Genomic DNA, 18,822 nt, shown 5'->3' on the forward strand with positions numbered 1-18,822 from the left:
TTCACCAACAGCATCACACAGCAATACATGTATAAGTGACAGAGAATGATGCACTGTGGTTACTTTTCACCAACAGAGTCGCACAACAATATGTGTAGAAGTCACAGAGAATGATGCACTGCAGATCACTTTCACCAACAGCATCACACAGAAATACGTGTATAAGTGACAGAGAATGATGCACTGTGGTTAACTTTCACCAACAGAGTCACACAACAATACGTGTAAATGTTACAGAGAATGATGCACTGTGGATCACTTTCACCGACAGCATCACACAGCAATACGTGTAAATGTTACAGAGAATGATGCACTGTGGATCACTTTCACCGACAGCATCACACAGCAATACGTGTAAATGTTACAGAGAATGATGCACTGTGGATCACTTTCACCGACAGCATCACACAGCAATACGTGTAAATGTTACAGAGAATGATGCACTGTGGATCACTTTCACCGACAGCATCACACAGCAATACGTGTAAATGTTACAGAGAATGATGCACTGTGGATCACTTTCACCGACAGCATCACACAGCAATACGTGTAAATGTTACAGAGAATGATGCACTGTGGATCACTTTCACTTACAGCATTTTTGTTTTATTAGTTTACTTTCATTTTTTTTAACAATGGACCAAAACACCCCTAGGTCCTAGATGGATGCACATAGCAGAAGTCCTTGGATGTGTACTGGCCTGGCTGGGATGATGATAAAGCACAAAATATTAATTTTGAATATATTATTTTTTGAGGGTAGTGAGCAGAGCCCCCTGACAAATCTGCACTGAGCCCCTAAATCACCCCTAAAACACAGCAAGCCTGTGGAGGACAGAGCACATGGTAGGACACAGAACACAATGTTTTTTTATATATATTTTTTTTGGGGGGGGCAGCAGAGCCCCCTGACAGATCAGCAAAGCCCTTGAATCACCCCATACAACTGCAGGGCTATGGAGGACAGAGCACATGGTAGGACAGAGAGAAAAGCCAGCAAGGACACGTCCGTGCAGTACACTCTCCAATGCCAGAGTGAAGATGGCGCAGATACACGGAGACTTATATAGAATCCAAAATGCTCATCTCTAATATATATATATATATATATATATATATATATATATATACACACGCACACAGGTTGAGTATCCCATATCCAAATATTCCAAAATACGGAATATTCCGAAATACGGACTTTTTTTGTGTGAGAGTGAGATAGTAAAACCTTTGTTTTCTGATGGCTCAATGTACACAAACTTTGTTTAATACACAAAGTTATTAAACATATTGTATTAAATGACCTTCAGGCTGTGTGTATAAGGAGTATATGAAACATAAATGAATTGTGTGAATGTTGACACACTTTGTTTAATACACAAGTTATAAAAAATATTGGCTAAAATGACCTTCAGGCTGTGTGTATAAGGTATATATGAAACATAAATGCATTCTGTGCTTAGATTTAGGTCCCATCACCATGATATCTTATTATGGTATGCAATTATTCCAAAATACGGAAAAATCACATATCCAAAATACCTCTGGTCCCAAGCATTTTGGATAAGGGATACTCAACCTGTGTGTGTATATATATATATATATATATATATATATATATATATATATATATTTATTTCTTTATTTACAGGTTGAAATCATCAATGTATGAATTATATATTATCTTGTCATATGTTCTAAGGTGCAATTTACTTGTGTCTTTTGCAGATTTGTGAGATGCAGATTTCCTCTAACAGAAGACATATTTCATGATGAATCCAGTTTATCCGGGTTGTTTAAACAGTGTCAGATAAAGGAACTAGGGTGAGTAGCATTTTTTCCATTGAATTATGGGTATTTGATGGTTGTCAGCCATAAATGCTGCTTTCTGATGCCCATTGGATGGATGACAGAATGAAGCAGCTGCAGACACCTGAAAGTGGTGACCACAGCTCAGGTTATGTGCTCATGTGCAATACTCCAACTACTTCTGCACATGTGCCCTTAGTAACCATCAGCAGTTATACCATCAAATGGTGTTGATGCGATGGAGTAGTCAGTCAGCCCAATCTTTGCTGCCAGCACAGGTGAATGGCACATATTAAATGACCCTCTTACTGTCAGTAATGAATGCAAGTCATGCAGTAACTGAGGATATTCCAAGCAGTTTGCTAGACGCATAACAACATGTAAATGCTCTCCAGGAAAGAGCAGCCAGGTCGGCTCAGCAGGGGGGCGTGCAGCGATGGGGCGTGCAGAGCGGGCGGGTCAGAGGCGTGACGGAGGTGGAACGGGGGCATGGCTGCGGGATTGCGTCACGTAAGCCACTCCCTTCGCTGTGTAATGCCGCTATTACCGGCATTATACAGCAGGGGGCGTGGCTATGATGACGCGATTCATCGCCTGCCCGTACCACCCACTTTACTTGCTAAGTGGGCGGCCGGGCAGTGTGAAACCCCTGAAATCAGGAGACTTGCCTGTTCTTCCGGGGGGCTGGGAGGGTCATCCGATTTTCGGGAGCCTCCCGGCCATTCCGGGAGAGTAGGCAAGTCTGCAGAGAGATACAGCAGACAGGGCACCCTTTTCATTTACAGCAGACAGAGCACTCCTTTCAGATACAGAAGCACCTCTTTCTGATACAGCAGACAGAGCACCTGCCCCACGCCATGCCAGACAGTTCTGGAGATGGAAATGTCCGTCCAGTACAGTCTCATCAGCCGGAGCAAAGATGGCATTGATGCACAGGACTTGTATAGCATCCAAATCCCGCGCAAATCCGACAACAGACTAGGATCCCGGCTCAGATTGCAAAATTCGGGGGGTGGTGGGGGGGGGGAGATACGATTCGGAACTGAACCCGTTAATCCCTAGTCCTCATACACCTAGTGACTATACACCATCTGGCTTGAGAATGATAACACAAGGTGGGGTACATATGATTAGATATCTTCATTGTGTTGTTTCCTGGTAATATGGTATTTTTCTATAATTTTTAAATATGTTGTGATACCTGTTATATTTATGTTTGGTTCATGTAAGAAATAGCTGTTTTAGATACTGTACAGTATATCATTTATTCAAAAAATAAATTACAATGAAAATGACTAAATTATATAGAAAGTGTGACTTATTTTTATAGGTGTTTCTGAGGCTACATTAGCTTTAATTGTTGAGACATTATCCAGCCATACATCCAACTACTCTCATCTATCACTGACCACATTATCAGTGACACCTTCAGCCTAATAGCTTATATACTGTACAGTATACACTAACACTGTATATACATTACACACCAAATTGTGTAAGGTTATAAATATACGGAGGGGGAGGCTGAGTCTAATCAGAATGACTTAACTAAACTGGAAGCATGGGCAGCAAAATGGAGAATGAGATTCAACACAGACAAGTGTAAGGTAATGCACTGTGGGGGCAAGACCAAAAATAACACCTACATACTAGATGGGGTAATATTAGGGGATTCTGTACTGGAAAAAGACTTAGGGGTTCACATAGATAACAAATTAAGCAGCAGTACCCAAAGTAGGAGTGCAGCAAAGAAGGCAAATAAGATAATGGCATGCATAAAACGGGGAATTGATGCAAGGGACGAGAGTATGATACTCTCATTATATAAATCACTAGTGAAGCCTCATCTTGAATACTGTGTGCAATCTTGGGCACCATATTACAAAAAGGATACCCTGGAGCTAGAAAAGGTTCAGAGGCGGGCGACCAAACTGATCAAGGTCATTGGAATATGAGGAAAAGGCTTGCAAGGCTAGGCATGTTTACATTGGAAAAGAGGAGACTAAGAGGGGACATGTTCAACATCTACAAATATATAAGGGGTCAATACACAGAGATTGGGAGGGACCTGTTTTCTATAAGATCAGCACAGAGGACACATAGTCATTAGTTGAGGTTAGAGGAGAGGAGTTTCCGCACATTGAGGCGAAAAGGTTTTTTTACAGTAAGGACAATACGTGTTTGGAATTCCCTGCCTGAGAGAGTAGTAACTGTGGACTCAGTAAACACCTTTAAGAATGGTTTAGATAAATTCCTATTGGAAAAAGATATTCAGGGTTATGGTGCGTAGGCACGCATTATAGTTAATATCCTAACTAGTAATGTGCACCGGAAATTTTTCAGGTTTTGTGTTTTGGATTCGGTTCCACGGCCGTGTTTTGAATTCGGACGCGTTTTGGCAAAACCTCCCTGAAAATTTTTTGTCCGATTCGGGTGTGTTTTGGATTCAGGTGTTTTTTTTACAAAAACCCCTTAAAAACAGCTTAAATCATATAATTTGGGGGTCATTTTGATCCCATAGTATTATTAACCTCAATGACCATAATTTCCACTCATTTCCAGTCAATTCTGAACACCTCACACCTCACAATATTATTTTTAGTCCTAAAATTTGCACTGAGGTCGCTGGATGGCTAAGCTAAGCGACCCAAGTGACCAACACAAACACCTGGCCCATCTAGGAGTGGCACTGCAGTGTCAGACAGGATGGCACTTCAAAAAATAGTCCCCAAACAGCACATGATGCAAAGAAAAAAAGAGTTGCAATGAGGTAGCTGTGTGACTAAGCTAAGCGACCTAAGTGGCCGACACAAACACCTGGCCCATCTAGGAGTGGCACTGCAGTATCAGACAGGATGGCAGATTTAAAAAATAGTCCCCAAACAGCACATGATGTAAAGAAAAAAGAGGGGCAATGAGGTAGCTGTGTGACTAAGCTAAGCGACCTAAGTGGCCGACACAAACACCTGGCCCATCTAGGAGTGGCACTGCAGTATCAGACAGGATGGCAGATTTAAAAAATAGTCCCCAAACAGCACATGATGCAAAGAAAAAAAGAGGTGCACCAAGGTCGCTGGATGGCTAAGCTAAGTGACCCAAGTGGCCGACACAAACACCTGGCCCATCTAGGAGTGGCACTGCAGTTTTATAGCGAGAGGATGAGTGCTTCCATCCTCATGTGAATCTGAACCACTAGCCATGATCATAGGCCAGGGCCTCAGCCGTTCCTTGCCACTCTGTGTCGTAAATGGCATATTGGCAAGTTTACGCTTCTCATCAGACGCTTTTAATTTTGATTTTTGGGTCATTTTACGGAACTTTTGTAGTATACTTGACGACACAGAGGTAGAGCAATGGACTACTGTACCGTACTGCTATATATATACTGGTGGTCACAGCAACATTCAGCACTGTCCCCTCCTACTATATACTGCGCACAACTAAAATGCAGCACAGGTATGGATGCATAGTATACTTGATGACACAGAGGTAGAGCAGTGGACTACTGTACCATACTGCTATATATATACTGGTGGTCACAGCAACATTCTGCACTGTCCCCTCCTACTATATACTGCGCACAACTAAAATGCAGCACAGGTATGGATGCATAGTATACTTGACGACACAGAGGTCGAGCAGTGGACTACTGTACCATACTGCTATATATATGCTGGTGGTCACAGCAACATTCTGCACTGTCCCCTCCTACTATATACTGCGCACAACTAAAATGCAGCACAGGTATGGATGCATAGTATACTTGACGACACAGAGGTCGAGCAGTGGACTACTGTACCGTACTGCTATATATATACTGGTGGTCACAGCAACATTCTGCACTGTCCCCTCCTACTATATACTGCGCACAACTAAAATGCTGCACAGGTATGGATGCATAGTATACTTGACGACACAGAGGTAGAGCAGTGGACTTCTGTACTGTACTGCTATATATATACTGGTGGTCACAGCAACATTCTGCACTGTACTCCTACTACAGTATATACTACAATGCAGCACAGATATGGAGCGTTTTTCAGGCAGAGAACGTAGATATTTGCAGCACACTGAGCAGATATTTGCAGCACACTGAACACAGAAACTGAGATAACGCAGCCACGTCCTCTCGCTATCATCGCCAAAGCACGAGTAAAAATGGCGGCGACGCACAGCTCCTTATATAAAATACGAATCTCGCGAGAATCCGACAGCGGGATGATGACGTATGGGCGCGCTCGGGTTAACCGAGCAAGGTGGGAAGATCCGAGGCTGCCTCGGAACCGTGTAAAATGGGTGAAGTTCGGGGGGGTTCGGATCCCGAGGAACCGAACCCGCTCATCACTAGTCCTAACATAAAAATAACTAGTCCTATAATAAGACTGCATAGGAGACCACAAATAGGTTGAACTCGATGGACAATTGTCTTTTTTCAACCTTAATTACTATGTTACTATACAAAATAATTGTGACTCCACGTGGCGCTACTCCACACCCTCAATAAAACAAAAATGCTTACACAATCAGTATATAGCAGTATTGGATTCCATGTGGCAATTCATGAAAATAGCACTAAAATAAATAAACAAATATAGACATAGCGTAACCCTGTAGGTAGCAAGTGGTATTTGTGTTTGTATAGGTCCACTCACATGGATATGAGATCTTATTGCATGTAGGGAATCAAAATCCAATGATCCTTAAGATGTAACCGCTCTCTGCTCCTTAATCAAATCCTTGTTCATGTATCACTTAAAAGAAAGGTGGTAGTAATAGTGCAACACCGTCTTAAAGTTTAAGACACAGATTTTTAATAAACAAAATGCACTCACAAACATCCAATAAAAAACAACATATAGGTGCCAAGGAAAATTTCATGGGGAAAGTTGCTGCAAAGGGTATAGTCACCACAAGCCCCGGTAGCTCTAGTGTCCCCAACAGATGGAAGTCGCAGCTCCGATCACCAGGTCCTCGTATTGCACCGTCTCCCTGCTTAAGCGCTTTCGGACAAATGTCCTTCTTCAGAAGCATGGGAGCTATATCAACCTAACCATCTTTAAATAGCCGTGGAATTAAGTCCATTCGATGCACCTGGCGATTCCGGAACGACGTCACCGGAAGTGACGTGTCCGGATGTGAAGGTGGTCACCATCCCGCTGTTTGCGTCTCACAGCGAGGAACAGGAAGTCAGCTGGTATATTTATTCCAGGAAGTGACGCATCCGGACATAGATATGCGTTCCAAATCGCGGTGCATGCGTTCCACCATCGAAATCCAACATAAATATAAAATAAAATAAAGGTGTGCATCCATAACTAAATACTTTAGGATTTGTATATATTGCAATGGGGATAGATTCCTCGAAAAAGGATACCCGAATGAATTATTCGGGTATCCTTCCGTTAAAAATGAAATAATTATTTCTAAGTATAAATTTAATCCCCTCTAAAATGAAATCTTTCAAATTCCTATCATAATCGGATTTGTCAAGAAAATAAGACACTGCTTCCAGACCCTTTTCCTCCTCAATAATCGTATACAATACAGCGTTGATACGTCTGCACTGATGAGTATATAATTATCTTTCCACTCAAAATCTTCTAACAGTGCTAATAAATAGGATTTAGTTTTTTTTACTAATGGTTGAAGATAATGATCAATGATCATTGAGAGATTGGAGGTTATACTATTGGTGCCTAATACTATGGGTCTTCCAGACTCTATGAACATGTGTATAATGTGAAGAAGGGTGTGGAGACTCATACTGTCTCCAGTCATTTTAAACAAAAACATGCATGCAATCCAAATCATTTTAAAACCTTTTGGGGGATACAAATCATTAACCCCACACCACGTAATAAGGAGACAGATGTGACCCTTTCAAAAACAGAAATGCGGTGGATCTATAAGTTAAAAACTTTGGTTCCCCATGGTCTTAATAGTGATTTCGAGCTGAAATGGTTTTTATAAGAAGTTTTTATCTTGATTGTTTTTTAGACTTGTTTTACTTATTTATACCCCTCTCTATATTGTAAAGACGATTCCTATCCCCATTGCAATATATACAAATCCTAAAGTATTTAGTTATGGATGCACACCTTTATTTTATTTTATATTTATGTTGGATTTCGATGGTGGAACGCATGCACCGCGATTTGGAACGCATATCTATGTCCGGATGCGTCACTTCCTGGAATAAATATACCAGCTGACTTCCTGTTCCTCGCTGTGAGACGCAAACAGCGGGATGGTGACCACCTTCACATCCGGACACGTCACTTCCGGTGACGTCGTTCCGGAATCGCCAGGTGCATCGAATGGACTTAATTCCACGGCTATTTAAAGATGGTTAGGTTGATATAGCTCCCATGCTTCTGAAGAAGGACATTTGTCCGAAAGCGCTTAAGCAGGGAGACGGTGCAATACGAGGACCTGGTGATCGGAGCTGCGACTTCCATCTGTTGGGGACACTAGAGCTACCGGGGCTTGTGGTGACTATACCCTTTGCAGCAACTTTCCCCATGAAATTTTCCTTGGCACCTATATGTTGTTTTTTATTGGATGTTTGTGAGTGCATTTTGTTTATTAAAAATCTGTGTCTAAAACTTTAAGACGGTGTTGCACTATTACTACCACCTTTCTTTTAAGTGATACATGAACAAGGATTTGATTAAGGAGCAGAGAGCGGTTACATCTTAAGGATCATTGGATTTTGATTCCCTACATGCAATAAGATCTCATATCCATGTGAGTGGACCTATGCAAACACAAATACCACTTGCTACCTACAGGGTTACGCTATGTCTATATTTGTTTATTTATTTTAGTGCTATTTTCATGAATTACCACATGGAATCCAATACTGCTATATACTGATTGTGTAAGCATTTTTGTTTTATTGAGGGTGTGGAGTAGCGCCACGTGGAGTCACAATTATTTTGTATTGAATTCTGTTTGAATCACGGTGAAAGGTTCTTTGTGGTCTCCTGAGGCAGCTATTAGTATTCAAGCACACGAGGGGGAATATTTTTCTCTTTACTATGTTACTATATTACAGTATATTCAGTCAGTGATGACATCATGCTGAGTGTGAGGCTGGAAATGATAAGAAATGACCTAATACAGATCCCTCATCTCTCATCAGGTTAGATAACTGTGGTCTGACCTCCTCCTGCTGTGATGATCTCCGCTCTGTTATTACTACACACCACTCTCTGACCAGACTGGAGCTGTCACACAACGCTCTGGGGGACTCTGGAGTAAACCTTCTGTGTGAAGGACTGAGACACCCGGCCTGTACCCTGCAGGAGCTCATGTAAGATTTGTCCTAATATTTATATAACTGTCTTCTCAGTACAACATAAGGCAAATCACATGACAATTAAATGCTGAAATTTACATGTATGTTATCTGAGTATGTTTATTATAGTTTACTTCTATTTATTAAGTTATAGTCAGTGCTCTGTATTATATAATTTTTCTAAATAATTAGCTTTTTATGTAATTATTATTAGCAATATGTGTACTGTACTAAGGGTTTAGTAACGGGATGCCAGCACCCAGGATCCCGGCAGTCAGCATACCGACAGTGGGATCCTGACAGCAGAATGGCGACGGGGGGGTGGGGGAGGGGGGGGGGGTGAGCACGACAGAGGCCCTTGTGGGCTCGTTGTGCTCGCCACACAGCTGGCTCACCACAGGATCTATTCCCACTCTATAGGTGTCATGGACAACCAGGAGTGGGAATAGTCCCTGTCAGTCGGCATGCCGACTGTCAGCATTGTGATTGCTCAGGATTCTGGCATCAGCATGGTGTCCGCCGGGATCCCGAGTGGCGGTCACATGACCACATTCCCTACTAAGGGCCTAACTCGGACCTGACCGCAACAGCATACTTTTTCTCTAATGGGTAAAACCATGTGCAGTGCAGGTGGGGCAGATATAACATATGCAGTGCAGGTGGGGCAGATAAATGGGATAAAACATGTGCAGAGAAAGTTAGATTTGCAGCCGGTACATTGCACCAGGGCCCGTCGCAATGAAAGGGCTCACATCTGGCAGCATATGAGTCAGACTTACTCATTATACACTAATCACTGCCGGTCTGCAGGCTGTCACAAAGCATTAGCCCATGTGATGGAAGGGAGTGAGGGGTAACTGCAGCAGCATCAACACTTCAAATGAAGGGTGATAAGATGAATTATCACCCTTCCTTGTAGTCGGTGCTGCACCTGCTCTGCTGTTCCTTTCTTGCTCTGTTGGGCTGTGCGCTGTATACTGGGGGGGGAGGGAGGAGAGATGAGTTGGCATGTATGGGAGCTCAGATCATGATGTCTGTGTGTGGAGTCCCCCCACCCTGGGGTTCTGGAGGGCTTACACTGCACATAATACCCATTATTGCCAATACCCTCTGGAGTCCTGCGTCGCAGCAACAGCACTGCAAATATCACAGAGAAAATGGTGCAGTGGCCATTTTCCTGGTGTCTCAAGCATGAGCAGTAGGAACATTTCTGAGAAAATGGCACCATACCCATTTTCCCCAGAGACCTTCACATACTCACTAGACTCTGGGACAGCACTATGGTCTCCTAGTGACGCTAGTGCCCAGATCCTATTGCTCTGCTGGCTAGAGTGGAGTGGGCCTGGATGGAGACTGTACATGGTCCTCCCCCTCCTCCTCTCTTGATGGTGTGCACAGGGTTCTATACTTCAACCTTTGGAACAATATATTGATGTTTTTTTTTAAATCTGTTGGGGTAACGTTACCAAGCTATACTCAGGATACCAATGATTTTTTGATGAAGGTCAACAATATAGTTATTGAATGTGATGATCTATTATTGGCAACACTTGATGTAAACTCGTTGTATACCATCGTTCCACATGATGCAGGGATCGATGTTACTAGACAATCATTGATAGCATTTTGACATAACAGTCCTCCAGTAGAATTTATTCTGGAGCTTATGGAATTGGTATTGAAAGAAAAACCATTTCGTATATAATGGCAGATTCTATAAGCAAGTGTCCGGGACAGCGATGGGAAGTAACCTCACGCCGGCATTCGCTAATATCTATATGCATAAATTATGAATCTGAGCACATTCTATGAAAATTTGGTTCTCAGATTGTAATGTACAACCAACACAGAGTAGAGTGTTTGGCACATGGTCACTTATTTAAATCAACTGGACAGTCCAGTGCGATTTAGTGCAAAACTTGATAGAGAGTCGATTGATTTTTTGGATGTGACTGTATGCAATAAAGTTTCACAATTGTGTACGACACTTTACAAAAAAAGAGACAGATCGGAAAGCATTATTATTTGCTACAGTACTGGATAATTAAGTCTCAGATGACATAGCTTACATCCATTTGAAACATCTGAGTATAGACTTTGCAGTGTTAAGTGGTATACACATAACATTTTATGAAGTTCGTAATTGCTTCTTGCGGGGGTCCACAGGTAGTTACAGTCTCAGACAGTAAGTGTAAACTCTACACAGAATTATTTAGCAGCATAGATACAGACATTGATGCTCCTGCATAAGGATTTAGCAGCATTGTATCACCACTGTAACACACAGATAGTTGATACTTCCTGAGCCAGCTGATGTGCATCCAGTATCACATACAATATATCAAGCTATAATAGGGTCGCTTTCATAACATAATAGTGAGTTTGCATCCACACTTGGCAAGCAAAACTTAATAAAAGTGCAGAATTCAAATAACAAAATACATGCTCTATACAGTTTTATATTACAATCTGTCACATCCAGTGTATCAACTTTAATTGAATTGGTTCATTTACATACCTCCCAACATCAGTAGATTTGAAGTCAATACTATGGGCCACTGACAAGGGGGCGTGACCTGTTCAAAATGGGGTGTGGCTACATGTGAATACTGTGATTGCTAGCCACGCCTCCCATTTCATCACAGTGGGGGCACGGCCAGCACTCTTTGAGTTGCTGGCCATGCCCCCAGCCCCTCTGACTCACTGGAATGGATGCTCTGCACATGTGCACCATTGTCCACCATAGCTATGCTCTGAACTGAGTAGAGCAGCAAGTGATCCCAACTGCCCCCACCGTGGGACACTGCAGCCCGTGGGAGGGTTAGTGGAACAGATTCAAAAAGACAGCATAGTCCCGGGAAAATGGGGACAGTTGGAAGGTATGTAGTTATAATGTCATGCTGAGTGTGAGCCTGGAAACAGTATGAAATGACCTAATACAGATCCCTCATCTCTCATCAGGTTACAGTGGTGTGGTCTGACCTCCTCCTGCTGTGATGATCTCTACTCTGCTATTACTACAAACCGGTCACTGACCAAACTGGACCTGTCAGGGAGTATACTGCAGAACTGTGGAATAAAACGTTTGTGTGAGGGACTGAAACATCCAGCCTGTACCCTGCAGGACCTTACGTAAGATCTTTCTCAATGTTAATATATCTATTATCTCAGTACAAGACATACTGTAGACTAGAGAAGGTAAAATCCCTGAAACATTACCCACTATCATTTACTTTTATGTCATCTAAGTATATAATTATGAAACTCTTTTACCATATTTATTGTTATAGAATTGGTTATCTTACAAGAAATAATTTGGTTTGAGAACCGTAACTCTGGATTTTTATTCTTTGGAAAGATTGTGCAGCATCCTGATTCTTCGTTGTAAGGCAAGGAAGTTACATTTTTACATCAGTAACCTGAAGACACTATGGGGAGAATTCAAATGTTTGAAAAGTCGGTTGGGTGTCTGTTTTTTTCCTGTCTATTAGATAGGAAAAACAGACACCCAACTGACTTTTCAAAGAATTGAATACCCCCCTATCGGTGAAGTTGCACCTTCCCAGCAGGCTAGGTTGTGCACAGGTCACATACACACTAGTAGCTGGGCAGGGCTAACACTTACTGGATCAGATTTTTCTTCAGCGCTGAAGGATGAGGAGACAGTCTCAGGGGTCTATTCATAAAACAATGAAAAATGAACTGATACATTGCATCGGTTTGATATAATATATAGCTGTTATAAGTAGCAGTTCATGTATACTCACCCTTCCAGTGAAGTGATGCGGTGTCCCGGGCTCCAGCGATGCTCTCTTCTCCAACAATCCCCCTTTGGAGTGTTTGGAGTCAGCCAGCTGACCTCCTAGAAAGGCTGCAGAGGATGATGGGAGATCAGGGGTGCGGAGCCAGCTGGGTGCAGACAGAGAGCAGGGAAGCATTGACCACGGTTCAGGTTCAGCTGAGCTTTCCGCTCCTTTCTGAATTGTACTCACCATACTAAAGTATGCTGATGCTATTCAGTTGTGGAGCAGGGAGGTCACTGGAGAACTCATGGACTTCTCCACGGTAAACTGCTTCATGAATTGAAGAATAAGGAGTCGGTGGTATCAGTTACACAGAGAGCCACATAGAGCCAACAAACCCAAAAGGGGTGATGAAATACAAAGAATACTTAAGTACACATCCCTTTTTCCATACAAAGGGTAATTCTTTCCAGTATTTTCCTCTACTCCCGTGTGTTCAGTATATAGGGAGAAAACAGATAGTACAGCATGTGTAGTACAGTACTTTTAATCACACAACAAACATAAAGACATAAAAATGAATGGTTTGTGCAAATAGCAAGAAAACTTCAGAGCAGTAATATCCTGAGTATTTGGAGATAAAGTGGATAGGCTGTAAAATTACCAAAAAATATTGAGAACCGGTGGAAAACAGTTCTCAATATGAGTTCTTTATTTGTCACCAGTACGCTCCTCCCGGGTAGGTAGTCTGGGATAGGTTCCTGACAATGATTGAGTCCTCCACTTCCCTCCAGCAAAATTCCAGGATGTGCTGTTCCAAACAGGGGCCAACGCGTTTCAACCCTGTACTTAGGGTCTTTCTCAAGGCAGTGAATTGCATAAAGCAGAGAAAAGCCCTTTTTTCCATGAAACAGGACTTTTCTCTGCTTTGTGAATAAACCCCTCAATCTCTCTGGCTAACACACTGGGGCAGATATATTAACCTGGAGAAGGAATAAAGAAGTGATAAGTGCAGGGTGATAATGCACTTGCCAATCATTATGGATTTGAAAAATGACAGGAGCTGATTGGCTGGTACATTATCACCTTGCACTTTTCACTGTTTTATTGCTTCTTTATCCCTTCTCCAGCCTTAATACATCTGCCCCATTGTTCTTTTTTCATATGCTGCTAAAATGGACATAAAATATTGGTAAAGGTTATGTCAGTGTCCACTATTCCCTCATCTCATCTGAGTAAAAGTATTTATCAGAGGGAATGAGAAATCCTTCAGAAATAATACCTGAAGTACATTCTGAGGTACAACTCTGAGCTAATCATTCAGGTCTTTCTCCATATTATGTTTGTTGCTATAAAATACAATTAAATACAAATAATATGGATTTCTCACAGGGACGCCTGTTCAGGCCAATCTATTTTATCACTCCCTGAAACTGCTCAAAGCAGGCAACACTATCCTGTCTAGAGAGGACAGAACAGTACTGCCCGTAGCTGGCAGTAACCTCTGACCGGAGCGGACAGAACAGTACTGCCCATAGTTGCAGTATACCTGTGCCCAGAGTGGACAGAAAAGTACTGCCCATAGCTGACAGGGCCGGATTTAGGGGGGGCAAAGGGGACGACCACCACCCCTAACACAGTCATAGCCACGCCCAATTTTGAGCTGAAGAGAGCTCTCCAGGCAGATCCTGAGGCAGAACGCTGTGCTGCAGCCTATATCACAGCAGCACAGAGGAGCCAGGAGAGCAAGGGTTACAGAGCATATGCCCCTCACTTGCAGGTGTGTGGGTACTAGGGCTAATAAATACAATTACCCCACAGCACAGTCACATGTACATAGAACAATCACAAAGCACTATATCCGTTTCACACAAAAAAGTTCAGTTTTTCAGGAATTGAGTGAGGAGTTAGGATTGCAGATGGGAGGAGTTGTGACTAGAGAGGGGAGGAGTCAGGATTAAAGAGTAAACTGCACCCCCCTAAATGAAAAGTCTAGATCTGTCCCTGCTGACAGTATACCTCTGCCCAGTGTGAACAGAACAGTACTGTCTGTAGCTGGCAGTAACCTCTGCCCGGAGCGGACAGTACGGTACTGCCCGTAGCTGGCAGTATACCTCTGCCCGGAGCGGACAGAACAGTACTGCCCGTAGCTGGCAATATACCTCTGCCCGAAGCTGACAGAACAGTACTGCCCATAGCTGGCAGTATACCTCTGTCCTGAGCTGACAGAACAGTACTGCCCATAGCTGGCAGTATACCTCTGTCCAGAGCTGACAGAACAGTACTGCCCATAGCTGGCAAGATACCTCTGCCCGGAGCTGACAGAACAGTACCGCCCGTAGCTGGCAGTATACCTCTGCCCGGAGCTGACATAACAGTACTGCCCGTAGCTGGCAGTATACCTCTGTCCGGAGCTGACAGAACAGTATTGCCCATAGCTGGCAAGATACCTCTGCCCGGAGCTGACAGAACAGTACTGCCCGTAGCTGGAAATATACCTCTGCCTGGAACTGGAAGAAAGTGGAGACCCGAAATATGATTAAAGGGTACTCTCATGACAAACCCACTCAATCCCTTCTAAAAGTTGTCAGCAGGGCTACTTTATTGTGGGACAAGCAGTTAACTATTTTACAAATTTTAGAATAGTATCATCGCTCGCTAGAGCAGGCTTATCAAATCTAGAACCAAAGTATCTGGACTATTCTAGTCTCTCACACGTAGACTAGTTTGGACCAGAGTTTCTGTCAGGAGTAATGTCTTGTTATATGTTTCACAGGTCCTTTGTGGTGCTGAAGCCTAGAGATGCAGGTATACATACTGTATGAAGCACTTTGTGCATTGTGCTTACAGAGCTAGACTTCAGTAAAGAGAGCTTACATAGACAAAATGGTTAAATTCTATACAATTTGGTGTCAACTTGTCATTAATTTGATTTCTCATCAAAGGCATACAGTATACAAACCAGAATAAAATAGAGATGAAAGCCACATTTTTGCATAGCTGATCAGTCATAACTTTCCTATCACAAAAATATAATAATAATATTTGTCATTCAGAACAGTATTAAATGCAATAGTGTTAAACAGCTTTTCAAACCCCTTTTTACTAAAACCAAAACGGTTTATGTGTTAAAATAGATCTCCAGAATGCTTTCCTTCCCATTTCCATAAATCTAAACAAAAGTAAGTTATAATTTTATTAGAAAATGCTTTATTCCAGTGTTCTGTCATGTTATTTTGCATCTCAAACACACTTTATATTTTGCCTATTGGAACAATAGTAGTCACTGCATCTCTCCACCTACATGGAGTTTAGAGAGTGGTGTACTGTACATAAGCAATTTGCTAAAATCATACAACACGGGGACTTAACATTTTCTTTCATAATAGAATTCGCCTTTATCATAAACTGCCATAATAGGGCAGTCAACAGAGCAGCGGCCTGTACAGGCAAGATCGCTAAGGTTGAATCCTGATAAAGCACCCCTTCTTTCCAGTACATGCTTTTAATAATGGGACCTGAATCCTTCAAAGAATGGGAAGCAATAGAAAATTTGGTTCTCACTTTCTTGCCAAAGCCAACAATTTCTCTCAATGATTTAGCGGCACTAACCAGGACAAAGGTAGATCTCTCTTACACGCTTTCTCTCCTATCCAGGAACTCACAAGCTCTCCTCAGGTTTTTCTAAAAATCTTGTCACTGCTAGTCAGGCATACCTATCTTCCCATGTCATATGGGAGATATCCAATTAGAATTATCTGCCATTCCAAATTACAGGCCCGCATTAGACCATCTGCTGATTTTAACAATAACATCAGATGTGTCTCAACTGGGATAGGATAATTTCTCCCAACAAAGATCTATATGAGGAGAACTGTCACAGAAGAAAATAGCCTTCCTAAAAGTACCTTAGAACTGAGGATTAAGAAAACAACTTTCGAATCTCTTTAACCTCCCAGGACACATATTGCTCTAGTTCTGTTCTGCAGGGCCGTGTTTTAATATGGGCTCAATGGGCTCTTGCCCAAGGGCCCCAGGAATATAAGGGCCCTAGGCTGATAGCTGAGGGTCCCCTCTTTCCAGGGGTACCAGATTTTTTAAAATTGGTTATGGGAAACTGGAGATATCAGACTTGAATGCAGTGGTCCCCATCCAAACCTGTTAATTGCTCTTCCTAGACAGATATCTTGAGTTCTGTCTGACTTAGAGTTTTTGTGAGGGTATAATCCTAAAGCTGTGACTCTCCCCTTTTGGTGGACACTGGCAGCTTGTCTCTACTATGTCTAGAACCAGAGATATCAGCCTTCAAGCAGCTGTTCCCTGCTCCAGCTCCACACTCCTAATATGCAGTTTTAAATTTTCATTGGTGAATTGCTCTGGCTCCTGAACTCTGATCCCCAAGTCCCCAGAACCTTCTGAAAGGGGTCACTCTCTATAGTTTTTTTTTATCCCATTCAAAGCTAAGAAATATATTTTCAGGAACTTGAGATATCTGCAGTAAAGCAAGCTGCCCTCCCACCAGAAAATGATAAATATTAAGCCCACTCCACTATCCACCCCTCCCCTACGTATTAAACACCTCCTACCTCCCTGGAAGTCATGTACTAGGGCTTCTTCATTCAGCCCAATGCCTCCTTCTACAGTTTAGCCCCATCTGTACAGTAAAGGAGTAATTAGCAGAAATTACTGCTCCAGGTCCTACTTGCTAAGTGGAAGATAGAACACTCCCTATCGCCCGAGGGACATCAAAGCTGCCGCTGATAGCACCCCCCACCCCTACCACTGGAGGATGGGTAAGGGGCCCCGTGCATTGCTGTGCCCAGGGGCCAACACTGCTGTTAAGATGGCCCTGCTATTCTGGACAATATGGCAGCTATGTCATAATGAAGAAAATCTTTTAATGTTCCTTTGCATGGCAGCTTTGAACATTTTGCAGGAGATCACAGAAAGGAACATTATTCTAAAAGCAATAGACCTACCTGATAATGTTATCTAACTTACAAATTCCCTTTCCTCTCTTTGAGGGCGAGATGTACTAAGGGAAAAATGCGGTAAAACCCCCATTTTCTGGGTTTTACCGCATTTTCAAATGTACTAAGACCCTACCACCGGTTTTTCTCTGCCGATGGTATCGCCATCTCTGGATGGCGATACCCTATAGAAGCCTATGCGCTTCTTATTGCTGGCCGCCGCAACCCGCTGCCTCCGCCATCCCCGCAGCAGATGCCGACCCCTCTCTCCCCAGCATACCTTCCTGCAGGCAGCCCTGGTCCCGTAAGGTAATCTCCTCCTCCCCCTAGCAACACATGCGGAGGTCATTCTGGGTGCAGGGGGGAGGAGGAGGAGGCACCAGGGCATAGCTGCCTACCCTCCCTCATTCTGCAGGAGACTCCCTGAAATAGTAGCAATCTCCCTGTCTCCCTGAATAGTCCCTCAATCTCCCTGAAAAAAAAGAGAAATCACAGATACATACATTCAAATGGGATCATCAGCGCCATTTCCCTGTATTGGTTATAAGGCACAATGATCCCTATGGTTACATGCATTGTAAAGGTTTCTTGTGGCCACTTACAGTATATGGAATCTCTTGTAAAACACAATACACAAAAAAATCCTGCAAAATATCACTGTCTTTTCTTCAACAAGTAGATCTTACTAACTTTGGGGATCATTCACATGTGGATGTAAGTTATTTTCATGACACGCCTCTCAGATGTAGCAGTACATGTCCGCGCTGATAGGCGTTACTGTCACATCTCCCTGAAATGCTTTTTCAAAAGTAGGTAAGTATGCACCAGGGGCTGACTGCTGCTGCTTACCGGCATGCGGGCAGTGTGAAGACCCCTGGGAGGTGACGGTAGGTGGCGAGTGGCGGCGATGTATTTTAATACATCCCGCCCTGACTACCTTAATTTCCTTATTATATATTATGTCTATTTCTAAGACACTGGCTTCCCTTTTAGCTTTAGC

General features: G+C 42.8%; 1 protein-coding gene and 1 long non-coding RNA gene across 3 annotated transcripts in view; one reads left to right on the plus strand and one right to left on the minus strand.

Moving 5' to 3' along the window:
* Nucleotides 1–18,822, plus strand: part of LOC135054729 (NACHT, LRR and PYD domains-containing protein 3-like) — a 188,137-nt gene that overhangs the window by 86,304 nt on the left and 83,011 nt on the right. Inside the window, exons 6-8 of the mRNA XM_063958026.1 lie at nt 1,729–1,824; nt 8,954–9,124; nt 12,071–12,241. Of these exons, the coding sequence (XP_063814096.1) occupies nt 1,729–1,824; nt 8,954–9,124; nt 12,071–12,241 (438 nt within the window). The remainder of the gene's footprint in view (nt 1–1,728; nt 1,825–8,953; nt 9,125–12,070; nt 12,242–18,822) is intronic.
* LOC135054730 (uncharacterized) overlaps nt 1–18,822 on the minus strand; it is a 150,657-nt gene that overhangs the window by 17,757 nt on the left and 114,078 nt on the right. The gene's annotated exons all lie outside the window — the stretch shown is intronic.

This window comes from Pseudophryne corroboree, chromosome 3 (assembly GCF_028390025.1).
Source record: "Pseudophryne corroboree isolate aPseCor3 chromosome 3, aPseCor3.hap2, whole genome shotgun sequence".
NCBI classification, from domain to species: Eukaryota; Metazoa; Chordata; class Amphibia; order Anura; family Myobatrachidae; genus Pseudophryne; species Pseudophryne corroboree.